Source organism: Sphaerodactylus townsendi, linkage group LG08 (assembly GCF_021028975.2).
Source record: "Sphaerodactylus townsendi isolate TG3544 linkage group LG08, MPM_Stown_v2.3, whole genome shotgun sequence".
Lineage (NCBI taxonomy): Eukaryota > Metazoa > Chordata > Lepidosauria > Squamata > Sphaerodactylidae > Sphaerodactylus > Sphaerodactylus townsendi.
The window spans coordinates 97,064,753-97,082,006 of NC_059432.1; the positions used below are offsets into that span (position 1 = coordinate 97,064,753).

At 46.6% G+C, this 17,254-nt stretch overlaps 2 protein-coding genes across 4 annotated transcripts in view; one reads left to right on the forward strand and one right to left on the reverse strand.

Moving 5' to 3' along the window:
- LRRIQ4 (leucine rich repeats and IQ motif containing 4) lies at positions 1–9,878 on the forward strand (the record flags this gene model as incomplete). Its single annotated transcript, XM_048506933.1, has 5 exons — positions 1–1,041; positions 4,416–4,589; positions 7,787–7,925; positions 8,341–8,537; positions 9,607–9,878. Coding segments are annotated over 5 exons (1,731 nt in total), but the record flags the coding sequence as incomplete, so codon positions are not given.
- Positions 9,405–17,254, reverse strand: part of LRRC31 (leucine rich repeat containing 31) — a 26,097-nt gene continuing 18,247 nt past the window's right edge. For all 3 annotated transcript variants that reach the window (XM_048506194.1, XM_048506192.1, XM_048506193.1), the window contains exons 7-10: positions 17,085–17,252; positions 15,769–15,936; positions 13,170–13,337; positions 9,405–10,506 (exon numbers count right to left, since the gene is read on the reverse strand). In XM_048506194.1, coding sequence (XP_048362151.1) covers positions 10,187–10,506; positions 13,170–13,337; positions 15,769–15,936; positions 17,085–17,252 — 824 coding nt within the window. In that variant the 3' untranslated portion in view covers positions 9,405–10,186. The remainder of the gene's footprint in view (positions 10,507–13,169; positions 13,338–15,768; positions 15,937–17,084; positions 17,253–17,254) is intronic.

Below are 17,254 nucleotides of genomic sequence, written 5' to 3' on the forward strand. Positions count from 1 at the left end.
CTCTTCAATGAGTCACTGATACAAGTAGTGTTTAGTAATGAAGAAATAAATGAAAAGCCAAGTGAGAAGGTTTTCATTCCAGTGCAGATCACGAACCGAATCTTCTTCCTTGATTTAGCCAAGAAAAACCAGACAATTATCCCATGGCAAATTTTTGAACTGGAAGACATAGAGGAATTGCATCTGGAGCAAAATATAATTAAGAGTATTCCAGGAAGTATCAGCCGGCTTCGGAACATGAAAGTTCTTTATCTGAATAAGAACAACATCAGAGAGTTATGTGAGGAACTTGGAGATCTGAAATCCCTTGAGAGCTTGGATTTAAGCAGTAACCCACTCTCGACAAAATCTCTGGATATCCTTAGTCAGTTGAGAGCTCTTCGCTGGCTCCGGTTATATAATGTGTACCTGAATGAGTTCCCAGTTGAAATCTGCAAACACCTTCATCATTTGGAGCTGCTTGGACTTTCTGGTAATAACCTAAATTGTCTTCCCAAGGAAATAATCAATTTGACCAAACTTAAGGAGATTTATTTAAAAAACAACAGGTTTGAAGATTTCCCGTCAGAACTTTGTCATCTTTACAATCTGGAAATTATAGATCTGGAAAACAACAGTTTGAGCGCCATTCCAGACGAAATTGTCTCTCTGGAAAATTTAGCCCAGTTCTTTCTCGCTTTCAACAGTCTGACTGTTGTGCCTGATGCCCTGAGCCAATGCTTGAAAATGTTGGTGCTCGATGTGTCCCACAACCGTCTGTACAAACTCCCTCGAAGTCTGAAACTGCTGACTGAAATGAAAGAGTTTGGGCTGTCTGGGAACCAACTGGCTGCATTTCCACGCCAGATCCGCCGCTGGAAGTCGCTTGTCGTGGTCTACTTGAAAAACTGTGCCCTACAGACGGTGCACCCTTCGTTTGCCAAGCTAACGGCTATGAAGATCCTCGACTTAAGTCAAAATCTGCTGGAGGAATTCCCGAGAGAGATTTGTGCAATGGAAAACTTGGAGGTGTTGTCAATTGATGACAACATGATCTGTGAGGTATGGGTCAACTGTGAAATTAAGAATGAATTAAAATCCAGTTAAAATCTACCAGAATGTGTTAAAACATGGGGGCCAAAATAATACCTTCTGGCAGCCAAACAATGGCTTCAACAATTTGAAATCAGCATATAACAATCTGGGGGTGATCCGTGATCTTGAAAGATATCCAACTGGCCTCAATCAGGGTTAGGGCATTCTTGGCCCTAGCCCCAACCTGTTGGAATGCCCTCTCTAGTGAGACCGGGGTCTTGCCGGACCTGATGCAGTTCCACAGGGTGTGTAAGACAGAGTTCCACCAGGCATATGGTTGAGGCAGCTATAGTTTTGCCATCAACCCTGGAGGAACCGGGGCCGCCCGAGCTGTGGAGGCTTATCTGGGGAATTCAGATTAGCCTGTACACTCCCACACATGCCAGCTGGGTGACCTTGGGCTAGTCACAGCTTCTCGGAGCTCTCTCAGCCCCACCTACCTCACAGGGTGTTTGTTGTGAGGGGGGAAGGGCAAGGAGATTGTAAGCCCCTTTGAGTCTCCTGCAGGAGAGAAAGGGGGGATATAAATCCAAAACTCTTCTTCTTCTTCTTCTCTTCTTCCCCCTCATTTACTGCTTCTGTTTTCTATTGATTGAGATGTATCTATTAATTTGTACATATTTTAAGATTAGTTCAGTCGCCATCCATTTTTAAAGGAATTTAATGCGTGAATTTTATTGTTTTTATATGTTGGCAGCTTCCCTGAGTCTGCGAAGGATAGGGCAGCATGTAAATTACATGAATGAAATGAAATATATAACATGGTTTGGGGTGTGATTACAAACACAGTGGGGCTATGCTGGCAAGGAGTACTGAGCCCTGTTTTTCCCGACCTACTTTTCTTCCAGTCCCGTTTAGCTCTTTTGGAGCCCGTTTATGGGCTTGGGAGGACTTGGGAGAGGGATATTAAAGGGGCACAGAAACAGAGTAGTGGTGGAAAGTGCCATTGAGCCACAGCCGACTTATAGCGACCCCTTATGGGGTTTTCAAGGCAAGAGATCAACAGAGGCGGTTTGCCATTGTCTGCCTATGTGTAGCAACCCGGTCTTTCTTGGTGGTTTCCCATCCATGCAGAGGCGTTCCTCCCATTGGGCAAAGTGGGCAGTTGCCCAGGGCACCACCTTGTGGGGGGGCGCCAAAAATGCAGGTGGGATTTTTTTTGAATTTTCAGTGTTTTTCAGTTTTTGGCCTGCAGGGGATGCAGTTTTTAGGCTAGCAGCACCAAAGGTTCAGGGATTTTTCAGGAGACTATCCTGATGATATCACCCAGGTTTGGTAAGATTTGGTTTAGGGAGTCCAAAGTTATGGACTTCCATAGGGAGTGTCCCCATCCCCCATTGTTTCCAATGGGAGCTAATAGGAGATGGGGGCTACACATTTGAGGGTCCATAACTTTGGACCCCCTGAACCAAACTTCACCAAACCTGGGAGATATCATCAGTAAGGGTTCATGAAGATACTCTGAAATTTTGGTGCTGCTATCTTAATAATTGCACCCCTGACAGCAGGCAAACCCTAAATTTCCCCAGATTCTCCTTTTAAATCCACCCCCTTCCTGCCAATGCTTTTCTTTCTTTCTTTCTTTCTTTCTTTCTTTCTTTCTTTCTTTCTTTCTTTCTTTCTTTCTTTCTTTCTTTCTTTCTTTCTTTCTTTCTTTCTTTCTTTCTTTCTTTCTTTCTTTCTTTCAATGCCTAATAAATGTTGTTGGTGGGGGGGGCATCAAACGCAGGTTTTGCCCAGGGCTCCGGTTTGCCGAGGTACGCCACTGCATCTATGTGCTAACTAAGGCCAACTCTGCTTAGCTTCCAAAATCCAATGAGATCAGGCTTGCCTAGGCTATCCTGCTCAGAGCAGAGACAGAGTTGGGGTCATCATTCGCCATTTGCATGTCTCTTTTGTGCTTTAAATTGCACTATTTATCAGGGACAGTTGCCACTTTCAGGGTCCCCGTATCTGGTATGTATCACTGTTCCTGTTTGGTCCATATTTTTGTGCCTGAGGATGTCTTTAGAAAAAGTTGAAAGTCTTTAGGCTTCGGCTCTGTTCTCAGAGTTCCTAGATATTATAGCTCAGATCCTCTGGTTTCTCTTCATTAAGTCTCGATTTGGGAAGTGGACCTTAGATCCTCTGGACACGCTCCTAATAATGGTGAGACTGTCTCAAGGAGGCTTCCGCTGGAGGCTATTCCACTTGCACTTGCAAGAAGTCTCCTTGCGCTGGAAGAAAACACTACTGGTAGCCGGTGGGAATCAACCCAGTGTCTGAAAGGTCACTGTATGCTAATGAACACTAAGGAAATGCATGACCAGCCTCATCACAGCCTGCAGCTACTGAGATTAATTTTGAACTGGTAATAATTTGTTGCATATAGAAATCTAGACATACCCAGATTATATGTATGCATTCAGAATTATTCTGTTGTTGCAGAAACTCTTTGCTTGCTTTAAAAAAAAGGGTGAATTGGCTGACTTAGGCCCCATGCTGAATAATGCACTTTCAGTGCACTTTGCAGCTTCATTTTACTGTGCTGAATAGCAAAATCCACTTGCAAACAATTGGGAAAGTGGATTGAAAGTGCATTATTCTGCATGTGTGGAAGGGCCTTAAAGTTTCCTGCTCAACTCTGTATGGGTGAGAGCAACCAGAGGTGTAGCTCAGCCAAACTGTGCCCAGTGCGCCGTGTGTTTTTTCCGCCCCCCCCCCCATGGCCCACCCGCGATGCCCCCCGCCCCCCATGATGGCCTCCCCTTGCGGCACATTTCCCCACCCTCCTTCCCACACTTACCTACGTTCCTTTTCTATTTCTAGTACTTTTTGAGGCTGAAAAAAGCGGCCTCTTCACAGTTCAGGGAAAAAACTGCCTGACGAACTATACTTCCCAGGAGACCTTGTGAGCCCCAGGGTCTCCTGGGAACTGTAGTTCCTCAGGCAGTTCTTAGTCTGAAATAGGCCGCTTTTTTCAGCCTCAAAAAGTACTAAAAAAAGAAAAGGAACGTAGGTAAGTGTGGGAACGGGGGCGGGGAAGTGTGTCGTGGGGGCTGCGGGGGGCGGGGAAAAGGGGGAGGGGCCTGGGCGATCCCCCCCCAGGAGTGCGCCTGGTGCACAATGCACCCCTCACCCCCTTGGTCCTCCGCCGCTGAGATCAACTACACTGTGTCTTATTCAACAACTGTGTCTTTGGTATAGCCCTTGAGGTATCTGGGAATAAGTAGCAGGAAAATTTATAGTTGGTGGTCTTCCCTCACAACATAGCCATTAGTGCATCCTTCTTGAACACAGCACAATGTTACCTTTTGACTAACATACATTTTAAAAAATTACTTTTTTGGGAAACTGTCCAGATACCTCAAACAGTAGCCAGGCTCTCTCAGCTGAAGTGCCTCAGTCTGACCGGCAACAAATTTTTCTCATTCCCTGAGGAAATCTTTCTGCTCCAGTCGCTAGAGAAACTGTATTTGGGGCAAGACCTTGGGACTAAATTTACATCATTACCTGCCGAAATCTGCAAGTTACAGGTAAGAAAATGAGCAGGACTCGGATCTCAGTCATAGAGGAATCTTGCAAAATCAATGGAAAATAGGGGGGGGGGGGTATAGCAACAGTGGAAAGAAAAAAGCAATGGGTGTGTTTTATAAAAATGTTTACATTTATTTATGCTACACACATCGTTTATGTAGACAGCAGATAGCAGGGGTTCCCAACATTTCTGAGCCTGTGGATACCTTTGGAATTCTGATATAGCATGTTGGGCACCACAGCAAACAAGTTGCCACAGGAGGCCGAGCCAACCACAAAATGTCTACTGCCAGAGGTAGAACCATCTTAGGGTTGCCAATTTAAATATGTTGGGAGTTCCAGTCCTGGAGAGCCAGGGTGGTGTAGTGGTTTGACTGGGTTTGACTCCCCGCTCTGCCACTTGAGCTGTGGAGGCTTATCTGGTGAACCAGATTAGTTTGTACACTCCACCACTTGCCAACTGGGTGACCTTGGGCTAGTCACAGTTCTTCAGAGCTCTGTCAGCCCCACCTACCTCACAAGGTGTTTGTTGTGGGGGGTGGAGGAAAAGGAGATTGTAAGCCCCTTTGAGTCTCCTTACCGGAGAGAAATCCAAATTCTTATTCTTGGATCATTTTAGTCTTGTTGAGGATTTTAAAAAATCCATTTGCTAAATTTCTAGGCACTATTCTCAATAGTCTCTGGGAAGGTATCATTGACTACAGAGCCCCTCCAGGATGGGGCGGTATATTAAGTTAAATAAATAATGATAAAAACAACAACAACAACAACAGCAACAATAATAAATGGCATTAATGCAGCCAACTAATGGTAACTTTTAATGGGGCTTTCAAGAGAAGAGATGTACAGAGGGGGTTTGCTATCACCTTCCTCTAAGACACAGGTGTCATTCGCGGCCCTCCAGATATTATGGACTACACTTCCCATAATCCCCTGCCAGGCTGCAAGTTTGACACCTATGCTCTAAGATATCCTTAACATCTTCCTATTCTGAGATTCTAAATGAGACTCTTGTTTACATGGGGTTGTTACCAACCTACTTTTCTCCTGGTGGAAAAAGAAAGGATCCCAGTGACTTCCAAAAAAGATCCCATTGTCTACCAAAAAAATAATTCGCTGGGGATCATGAGATTTTTGGACAGCCTCAGGGTCTTTTCCGCAAAGCGAAAATAAAATGTCCTGCAGATGTTTTTAAAAGATCCATTTTGGGTTTTTGGGTTTGCTCTGTGTGGATAAAAAAAAGTGTTGCCAGCCAAAACGGTTCTTTTTCCACACCTGCCGCCCAGCTGAGCTCTTGTCAGTTTCGGGGTGGGGCATGGGGGCATGGCTGGAGAAGGAGTTGTCTCCGGGTGCCATTTCCCCCCGATACTGCTCTGGGCCCATGTCCCACCTGCCGTCTTGAGAGAAGTAAAATGTCCTGAAGTCATTTGGGGGAAGGAAGCTGTGTGAACTTCTTCCCAAAAATGATTTTTATAACATCCTCAAGATGTTATATTTCTGCTATGCAGAAAAGGCCCACGTCCCACAGGGGCTGTAACAAGGAGGGAGAATGAACAAGACTGTGTTAAAAATGTGGCTGGATTCAACCCATAAGATTTTATTGTCAGGGAGTGTGTAACACAATTGAGGATAAAGACAGAGGTCATATTTAAGTAGTGACTACTTACTTTGGGGGAAGGCAGTATATAAATCCAATAATAAATAAATAAAATAAAAAGGGGTTATTCCTAGGCTTGGAAATTAGGATGCAACAAATACTGGATTTGGCCCGAATCTGGGCAAATTTGGGCATATTCGGACAAAAATTGGCCGAATATGTCCTGCCTGAATATAGACAAATCCAAATGCAAGGAATTCGGGCTTTTTTGGTATTTTTTGCATTTTGGCCTGCAGGGGGTACATTTTTAAAGCTAGTGGCACCAAAATTTCAGGGTATCATCCGGAGACTGTTCTGATAATACCACCTAAGTTTGGTGAAGTTAGGTTTGGGGGGGATCAAAGTTATGGATCCTCAAAGGGGTAGCCCCATCTTCTATTAGCTCCCATTGGAAACAATGGGGCAATCCCTTTGGGGGTCCATAACTTTGCCCCCCCCCCGAACCTACCTTCACCAAACTGGTGTGGCACCATCAGGACTGTCATCGGATGACACCCTGAAATTTGGGTGCCACTCTCTTTAAAAATGTGCCCCCTGCAGGCCAAAATGTGAAAAACACAAAAAATTCAAAAAAAAATCAGACATGAATTTTTCAGGTATACCCGAATATTCGGGTATATTGAATATGTTATTTGTCTTATCTGGGCATACAGATAATTTTATGCCTGAATAAATCCAAATCTGAATTTTACCAAATTTCTAGGGTATTTACCAAGTCCAGTCATTCCCCTGCAGTCGAAGATCTGCTTTACAACTTACTTTGCCGACTTACCTGCTTGCAAAGCAAATACTGGCGGAACCTTCCATTTTTCCCATCCCTCTGCTTTAGAGGCGAAAGTTAGAGGAAATGGACATATCATGTACTATTAATCTTTTGTCATTTGAAAAATAATCCCAATATCTGTATTGCTGTTATACAACTGATTTGGGGATTGGAAAGGGAGAGGATGATGGGTAGGTAGCCCAGGAGTCCCAAACCTTTTTGAGCCTGTAGGCAGTTTTGGAATTTTGACCTGCAGGGTACACGCAGCCACAAAATTAACACAAAATGGCTGCCACAGGAGTTGCAGCCAAGCCACAAAACAGCTGTCAGAGCTTACCTTCTGTCACACAGCGAAGGCTGTGGTGGCAGCAGCTCCCAAAGCAAAGCTTTTAAAAATCTTCATAGCCAATCTAACCTCCAGTGGCCACTCAGACGCCATGCTGTGCAAAAACTCCACTTGGACGATTTCTAAAAACACTAGACAGGTTTTTCCAGGAAAGGTGATAGAGATTGCTATGACAAGCATGAGCATCATGATGTGGACCCCTGCTGTAGCCAATTAGCACACAGCTATTTTTATCTTAGCCAAATCAATAAATTCCAGAAAGCAGCAGAAAAAAATTCCTCAGAGGCCTCCACAGGTGTCAGATATTTGGCTTTCCCCAACCATTCCACTACTACACCTTTAGATAATCAGTAGCTAACATACAGGTACTAGAAAGGGGGCTACCATGGGCTCACACCTGTAAAAAATGCATGTATTTTTTAAATTTCAGAACCTGAAAGAGCTGTACCTTGAGAACAACGAATTGCAGTATCTTCCATCAACCATAGGCTTGCTGAGTAACTTGGAAATACTGAACTGTCGCGAGAACTTTCTTATTGAGTTGCCTGACTCCATATGCCAAATACAAGGTGAAGAAAAAAAAACAGAGTTCCTGGCGAAGTCGGGGTTTAGGGAGGGGTGGGACTTCAACAAGGTATGTTACCGTACAGTCCGCTTTCCAAAGCATCCATTTTCTCCAGGTGAATTGGCATCTGTCACCTGGAGCTCAGGTATAATTCCAGGAAATCTCCAGACATCATGTGGAGATCGGCAACCCTAGCGCTAACACTAGCCACTGTTTTCACCTCCTGCCCATGTATGTCTCTTTGACAGGAGATCGTTTGTGATCCGCTATTCCAGGAAACCTGCCAGGTGCTTGACTCGGAAGCCATCTGTAGTTCAGCTGGCTTTGACCAACCTATTCTTGAAGAAAGCTTTCAAAGCAAATATTAAACGGGCCTGCATTGTGGGGGTCGTTTCAACGGTGCACTTCTGTATGTTCAGGTTTGCAGAAAATACTGGTGGAGAGTAATCAACTGTTTCAACTCCCGGAGAAATTGGACAGTCTAGTGAAACTGCAGGTTATTACGCTGTATGGAAACCCCATGATGGAGCCACCAGTAGAAGTGTTCAGTCAGGGGATACAGGCGATATATAAGTACTTGAAGGAGCAAAGGAAATGCAAAGCCATGGCTATCAAGGTACAAATCTCAAATAAGACACAGGAGAAACGTTCTGCTCACACTGTATTGAACATGTTCTCCAATGCTGTGGAATGCCCTTAAAATTTCAGAACAGTAGGTGCAAACCAGCAGATGTTCCATGTCAGAAAATGTGTGGATAGGTACATATAGGTCAGTGGTGGCGAACCTATGGCACGCGTGCCAGAGGTGGCACTCAGAGCCCTCTCTGTGGGCACTCGCACACAGAATTCGTCATGTAGGGGGAGTGGAAAATCACCACCACCCCCCACTCACATCTAGACTGGCCTTGCTTCTGAGTAAACCCTCCTAGGGTCATGATTCATACATTCAAAGAGTTGCACGGTTGCTTCACCAAGCATACTCCCGAGTAACGCGCGCCTTGGAGCAAACCATTTTTTTCTAAACTAAAACCTCAGTATTCAGGTTAAATTGCCATATTGGCACTTTGTGATAAATAAGTAGGCTTTGGGTTGCAATTTGGGCACCTGGTCTCGAAAAGGTTTGCCATCACTGATATAGGTCAATGGCCCACGGTCGGCTCTGCCCTGACCTTGCCCTGCTTTGGCTCAAAAGTCACACCAGAAATACTCTTGCTTCCTGCGGGAAAAGCAAGGAGCACAGGCAGGGCAACAAGAAGCGTGTTGGGACAAGAAATCTTGCCCTGGGGTGCTTCCTCTCTCGACGAGCTGCAGGGAGGAAGATTTTTTGCCCTGATATGCTTCTGCTTCTGGCACACAACAGGGAGGAAGCATGTCAGGACAAGATTTCTTGCCCTGATATGCTCCAGCTGCCAGTGCACGACCCCGCCCCCTGCCCCCCCCCCCCCGTCTCATGAGGTCCTGTGTAGAAGTCCTTTGCCTGAGATGGTGGCCAGAGAAACCTATACAGAACTAGATGGGCCCAATAGTCTGTCTAAAACGACTTCATGTATTCAATGCCTTCCGTGACCTTAGGAAGATAGTAGGATCTCAAATCCATTGCTCCCCAAGTATTTGATTGGTGGGGAGGGGGAAGGAAACCCCAGCCTCTGTTTTTGACAACTTTAACCTTGATTTGACATTTCCAGGTCCAGTCTTGGTGGCGGGGCACGATGGTGCGCAGAGGGATTGGCGTTTTTGCCGAGCTCTTGAGACTGATGAAGAAAGTCAAAAAAGAAAAGAAAGAGAAGAAAGGCAAGGAAAAGGGGAAAGGGAAAGACAAAGGAAAGGGGAAAGAAAAGGGGAAAGAAAAGGGGAAAAAGAAATAATGCATCCGTCTGGAGCCTCAAACGATGTTCAGAATTGCGTGCGAGGAAAAGAGCTAAGGGAATAAATGCACAAAAGTGGAAAACAAAAAGCAGTTTACAAAAAATTCATTTCGATAGATCAAAAAAAACATGCATTTTTTTCTGCTGTGTGAAGAATAAGCTTTGTAATGATGTCAGCAAGGCAGCGCCTGTCGTGAGAGCACAGCAGCCAGGCCAATGGCTAAGCGGGATTTGTGTTTTAGTGGACAGTTTTTAGAATCCCCTCTCTGTGCAAACCTCCCTGGCTGTTGCTGTTGATTCCTTCTCCTTCCCACTGTACTGCACCAGGTAAAGCTCAGCAGCAAAGAGGAACCACACATCTGCTTGCTGCCAACCATAACACTAGTTCGACAAGTTGAAGCTAAGAGTCAAAGTGAAAATTCCGTTCGTTGTCCCATTTGAAACTTTCCAGCTGTTTTTGCTGACTTCTGGAGAGGACCCAGCCATGCAGGTCTAGCTCGGAGAGTTCGGGCAATTTTGGCAAGGCAGCCAACAGCTTGCCAAACCATTCCCCGCAGTCGCAGTGTGATGTCGGCCGAAGACTGACATCCAGTTCCGAAAGCTGCTCAAACGCAACTATGCCTTGATAGAACGTTGCCCATCCCTGGTCAGAGATATGGTGGTTGTAGCTCAGGTCCAGCTTCTTTAATTTAGCCAGAGGGCCATCTTGGATAACCAGGGCTGAAAGGAGACACAGGTCAGTAGTTAAGATATACCATATATACTTGTGTATAAGCCGACCCGTGTATAAGCCGAGGCACCTAATTTTACTGCCCAAACCTGGGAAAACTTATTGACTCGGGTATAAGCCGAGGGTGGGAAGCCGGCAGGCAGAGGGAGCTCCTTATTTGGGCAGTGACATCAGGGGGAGTCACTGCCCAAATAAAGAGCTCCCTCTGCCTGCCGGCTAGCTGGGCGTTGTCAAACCCAGCCGGCAGGCAGAGGGAGTTCCTTATTTGGGCAGTGACTCCCCCTGATGTCACTGCCCAAATAAGGAGCTCCCTCTGCTGGGTTTGAGGAAGCCCAGCCAGCCAAGGTGCCTCAGGGTTCCCCCTTCACACTCAACAAGCAGCTTCCCAGCGGCAGGAGGTTGTCCTGGCCCCGCCCCCAGCCTCCTTGTGATGTATAGAAAATGGTGACTCGCGTATAAGCCGAGGGGGCTTTTCTTAGCCTTTAAACAGGGCTGAAAAACTCGTCTTATACACAAGTATATACGGTATGTTAGCTAGGATACATTTAAACAGTATGCATGGTGTGCTTTCAACTTGCAAATGGGGCTTTGTAGCAAGTTTTTTAAAAACGGGGAGGGAGGGTCATATTTTAGACAGAAATATAAAAATGCATGGGACACTAAAGCATCACCCTAAAGCATACAGTGAAAAACACAGCAATAGTGCCTTGAGTCCCAGGGTTACAAATACTACACTATACTCTGTTTAGTCAGTTGAGGTGCAGTGGTTGAGAAAGTTGTTCTGAATGAATGTGAGAATTATCATTCATTTATTCATTCATTTATACCTTTGTCAAAACCGTTCTTTTGTGCATTATTGAGCATGGTATTTTGTGCATTGCTGAACATGGTACTTTGATGCAAGAGCATTTATGCCAAAATGTATCTTACTTTCAGATTTTCAAACAGATAAGCAGTGGTGGTGAACCTATGGCGCTCCAGATGTTCATGGACTACAATTCCCATCAGCCCCTGCCAGCATGGCCAATTGTAGTCCATGAACATCTGGAGTGCCATAGGTTCGCCACCACGGAGATAGGGGGAAAGAAAGGCTAGGTAGGCACTGGGACCCAGGCAGAGTATTCTACAACAAAGAAGGTCCAGCATGCTTTGTTCTGTGGCAGAGGAATATACTATTTACTATAATCTTTATGTGGAACAGAGTATAGGATTAACAAGGTAATTGAAAGGAGGCGGCAGTATTTATTTAGATATGTATACCCCATTTTTCTCACCAATGGGCATCCAAAGCAGTTTACAACATAATTATCTCCTCTTCCAATTCATCAACACAACGACGCTGAGATTGAAAAACACTGACAGGCCAAACATCACCCAATGAGCTTCCATGGAAGAGTGAAGATTCGAACCTGGGTTTCCGAGACCCTAATGCAACATTCTAATCACCAGACCGCACAGTATTCCTGTTCTCAAACCATTTTTCTTTTCAAACAAGATAGCAGGGATTCGTGGAGGCCAGGCGGGGCCTCACTATAAAGCAGTAGCTTTTAAAATTTCTGCCTTCAAGGAATCTGAAGCATTGCTCTGATATTTTGTTGTTGTGCCTGTCAAGTCACAGGTGAGTTATGGCAACCCAGTAGGGCATTCAAGGCCAAAGACGTTCACAGTTGGTTTTCCATGGCCTGCATATGTGTCCAGACCGTGTTATTGGTCAGAGGTCTCTCATCCAAGTACTATCCATGATTAAGGTGACCAGATTGTCACCTTTGCAAACCGGGACCCGGGCGAGTGGCCGCACGCACGCACTGCCGCAGGAGCGCACTGCCTTGGGGTGCTCCCCGGTTTCCCGCCCTGTGACAGGGCAGGAAACAGGAGCGCCCCAGAAGGCAGGGCGGCAGCGCGGGAGGCTGCCACCCTGCCTTCTGGGGTGCTCCCCTGTTTCCCGCCCTGTGAAAGGGCAGGAAAAGGGGAGTGCTCCAGAAGGCAGTGCGACAACCTTCCAAAAATCAGGACAGTTCAAAAAACCCGCGAGACGCGGGACAAATTGGTTTAAGGCGGGACTGTCCCGCCAAAAGCGGGACGTCTGGTCACCTTGTACAAGATTGACTCTGCTTAGCTTCTGAGAGCTGACAAGAACAGCCTTGCCTGAGCTATCCAGGTCAGGGCATTGCTCTGGTATATGCATTGTTAAAACTGTCCCCTTTTCCACACGCGTACACACCCATTTCTCCCTGCATTCCTGATGTCCTGTTGAGAGTCGATCGAAATTTTTGCAAGCTGAATTATCCCATGTGAAAAGTTAACCCTGGTGCAGTGGTTAAGAGTGGTGGACTCTAATCTCAAGAACCGGGTTTGATTCCCTGCTCTTACACATGCAGCCTGATAGGTAACCTTGGCCTAGTTGCAGTTCTTGCAGAACTCTCTCAGCCCCACCTACCTCACAAGGTGCCTTCTGTGGGAAGAGGAAGGGAAGGAGTTTGTAAGCCACTTTGAGACTCCTTACAGTTGGGGAAAGCAAAGTATAAACCCAAACTCTTCTTCTCTCCTCCCAGGTGTGTGCCAAGATCAGTTGTGGTTGTCAAGCTAACTGGCTCTGAATCCCAGATTTTTAGTAAACAGAGATTTGAGGAGGGGAATGCACTTTCATACCTACCAAGACAAGCCAGATCTTTATCCACCAAGCTGCAGCTGCTCAGTCTTAGCTCTTGGAGCTCAGCTTCAAGGTTTAGCGCTTTCAAAAGCAGCTTTAGGTTCCCACCAACGCATTTATTCCAAGAAAGGTCTAATATCTTCAGTTCAGGAAGGTGAAGGGCAGCCTCGGCTGAAAAGATTAACAACAGCATCTTGAGCTTACCAAAATAAATAGGCCTGCTTTGGAGACACACAACCTCCCGCCTTGAACTGTGTTCCTTCTGTAATGTGAAAAGGCCACTTGCTAATATTCTGTTCCGTTCTCTCAACACTCCATCGCGGTCACTGCTGTGTTACCAAGACACAAAGGCCAGGATTGAACTACGAATTTACGATCGGGGTGGGTTTTCGGTGGCTGGGGGGAGCATTTGAGGCAGAGAGAAAGCTTAGCTCTCTCACCCCTTTAGTGTCCCTAGCTGCACCCCTTTCCTTTCTCCCATGTCAGTGAACAGTTGCCCTTATACCAACTAGAACAAGTAAAGCATGGTGAGAGCCAGCGTGGTGTAGTGGTTAAGAGCAGGTGGATTCTAATCTGGAGAGCCTGGTTTGATTCCCCACTCCTCCATCTGAGTGGCGGAGACTTATCTGGTGAACTAGATGAGTTTTCACACTCCTACATTCCTGCTGGGTGACCCTCATACCAGTCACAGTTCTTGCAGAACTCTCTCAGCCCCACCTACCTCCAGAGAAAGGGAGATGAGCTTGTAAGCCACCTTGAGTCACCTTACAGGAGAGAAAGGTGGAGTATAAATCCAAACTCTTCTTCTTTTAAAGAGCTATGCTTAGAGGGCCAACTAGACGTTACGGCATCCACAGATCCAACCTATGGACGCCAACGCCATTTCTGAGAAGAATTCTGTGAGAGCCTGTGGCACTGCAAAACCAGACAATCTTTTTTTCCTCCATGCCTTCTCAAGTGCTAAAATAGCTAACGTTGGAACCTGAAAAGAAGTGGGCAAGGAGATAAGACTGCTTTGTCCCCCCCATGCTGTGAGCTTTCACAGCATTTATAAATGGCTGAATTCTTTTCTAAAATTGCAACAGTAATCATGACCCTTGAACCTAGGAGCAGCACTGACCTAAAAATGAATAAAACAATGCAGTATTAGTTTTTGGCATACCTCTAACGTAGCCCAGGACAGCTTTGCGGCTTCTCTGTGGCTATAAGCTAGGATAGTCGGGAAAGGTTTTAAACAGGCCCAGCGGGATCAGCTCCTGCTCTGGAGATTTTCCAGATGCTAGTGAAATATTGAGGCCTCTAACTTTGAACTCTAAGACAGAAGGGCCACGCCTTCCCAAACTCCACCTCCAGTCTCAGTAACTATAAAAGCAGGTCTCGGAGGCTGGGTGACAGCAGCCGCTTCTGGCCTCCCTGGAGGGGAGGGCAGAAGGGACTGCCAGCTGGGAGCCGGGAGCAAGGGGGGCAGCAGCCTGGGGTGGGGGAGGCGGCAGCCGGGTGCCCTTGACCCTGCCCATGGGTGGGGTTGAGGGCTCCCGAAGACTATGAGGCAGCGGGACGTCCTGCTGCCTTGCCGTCTTCTTGGTCACATGGGGGGTCAATTTTGCATCCCACACGTGACCAGATTAGGGGCACATGGGGACAGAGGGTACCCCTTGTCCCCGGGTGAATATGCTACTGCATCCCATGGAATTTGACTGCATTACCTTGCACTGTATAAAACTCAGTGAAAAAGGCAGGCTATGAATGAAGTAAATAAATACATAGGAGAAACTATGAAAAGCTGCACTGAATATTGTCTATCCATCTGTTACCATTTTTTATCCCATTCTTGCTCTAATTACTTTCCATAGCTCTTCTCCATTTTATCCTGACCCCCAACCTTGTGAAGTAAGCTAGACTGAAAAGAGTGAGGGGTCAAAGGTCACCCAATGAGTTTCATGACCAACTGGAGATTTTACTTCATATTTCCCCAGTCTATTTTTCACTCTCTGATCTTGGATACCACACTGACTTACTTATATGTTAGATGTTACAGAGAATGTATTCTCATTAGAAGAAGAACCAGCAAGGTTTATTGGTACAATGTCAAATTAGGAATCCCAGCTCTGCCAAGAAAACTTGCTGGGTGACCTTGGGCCAGTCTCTCAGCCTAGCACAGTGGTGGTGAACCTTTGGCACTCCAGATGTTATGGACTACCATTCCCATCAGCCCCTACAATTGGCCATGCTGGCAGGGGCTGATGGGAATTGTAGTCCATAACATCTGGAGTGCCAAAGGTTCGCCACCACGGGCCTAGCATGACCAAGAGGGCGGTTGTTGTAAGGATAAAATGGAATGGGGGTGAATGATGTAGCAAATTGCTTCGGTCCCCATTGGGAATAAAAGTGGGTACAAATAAATATAAATAAGGTTTTTAATGGAAGCTTGTCTGTTACTTAGAAGTAAAGATAATTTATGTCTGACCTAGTAAGAATAGATGGGATTATAAGGCATGCCTATCTGGATCATCAGTCTCCTCGTTTATCTATCTCAGCACTTTCCACACTTGGCAGTCTATATTGGGGAGACCCGGATAAAGCCAGAATAAATTTAAATTACCTAAAGATGCAAATGATTTCTGCTGTAGACCGCAGTTGCTCAGGAGCACAGATTTCAATTTCGGTAAAAATCGGAGTCTGCTAAGAAGGTTATCAGAAGATATCCCAACGCTTTTATTTGATGATAGATCCAGCTTTTGAAGGCTTGACAAAAGTGGTATTATTTGAGCTATAAAATATCAATAGACAGTACAGAGGCATTATGATAAAGACTGATAATGTATAAAGAAAAGTGGACAAGATCTTTGGATGCATCCCTTCCTTCCAGTCTCTCTTTCCTGGATACAAAATTTCTAAAATGGCTAAAAAACATGTTGGTCTTCAGTAGGACAGCTAGAGTGGCGTTCAGTAGCGCCCTAAAGAGCAACAACTATTTTTTTTAATGCAAGCTTTCAAGTCAAAGATGATGAAGGTATCTAAGGAAAGGAACTCTGGCCGTTTCCGCACGGAGGCGGGAACGGCTAGGTCGGCGCATTGCGCGCCGACCCGACGACGCTGGGACCGTCTGCACGGACGGTCCTGGAAACAGCCGGGCAGCCAGCGCCACGGAGCGCTGGCACCCGGCCAACCTGGCATGTCCCCGGGCCTCCGGCGCGTCGCCAAGGCCTGGGGACATGCCCCCCTGGCCCTGCGTGCCTGCTCCAGTGGAGGGGTAAGTGCCGGGTGGGGGAGGCAAGGTAAGTGCCGGGTGGGGGAGGCGTCGTAAAGCCGCTGCCGACGGCGGCGTTTCCCCAACAAGAGCGCTTCCAAGCGCTCTGGGGAAACGCCGGCTTTGCGGCGGCCGGGCGGCGCGAGGGCGGCGCAGCTGCAATGCAGCTGCGCCCCCTGTGCGAATGGCGGCCTGGAGACGGCGTTTTTGCCGTCTCCAGGCCGCCATTAATTGCCCGTGCAGAAATGGCCATTGATTCTTGAAAGCTTGACTCTTGACATCCTTGTTAGTCCCTGAGATGCTACTGGACTTGACTGTACAAACGACTGTACTCATATGTAAGGTTGCACTAATTTCCAGGGGCGGGGCGAGGGGGAACTGTGCCCAGGGCATATCTGCATCCTCCACCCCTGCCACGCACCCGCCCCGAAATGCCACCTCCATGCCCCGGCCACGCCCACGCAGAGGCGCATGCTCCACCGCACCCTGTTGGCGCTACGCCACTGCTAATTTCCACATTTCCACCAGGTCCCCCCTCAGAGCTTGGTAGAGTCCCAAAAAGATGCCAGTACTCAATACCAGTGAGTATTGCCTCAAAAAAGCCCTGATCTTTTCCAACGAAATCTTTCTCTGGTTTGTTTTTAGGCAGCTCATTGTATCTATCTTACTTAAAGCTGCCATGTCCTCCTCCATAATCCGGCACTGATGAAGATCCAGGACTTCAAGTTCCCTCAGGCTGGCCAAAGGAGCAGCTGAGTTCTGCAAGCTTCCTCCAATTTCTTTATTGCACGACACATCTAATTTTTTTAGTTCCAGCAAGTACTGAAAAGCATCACCT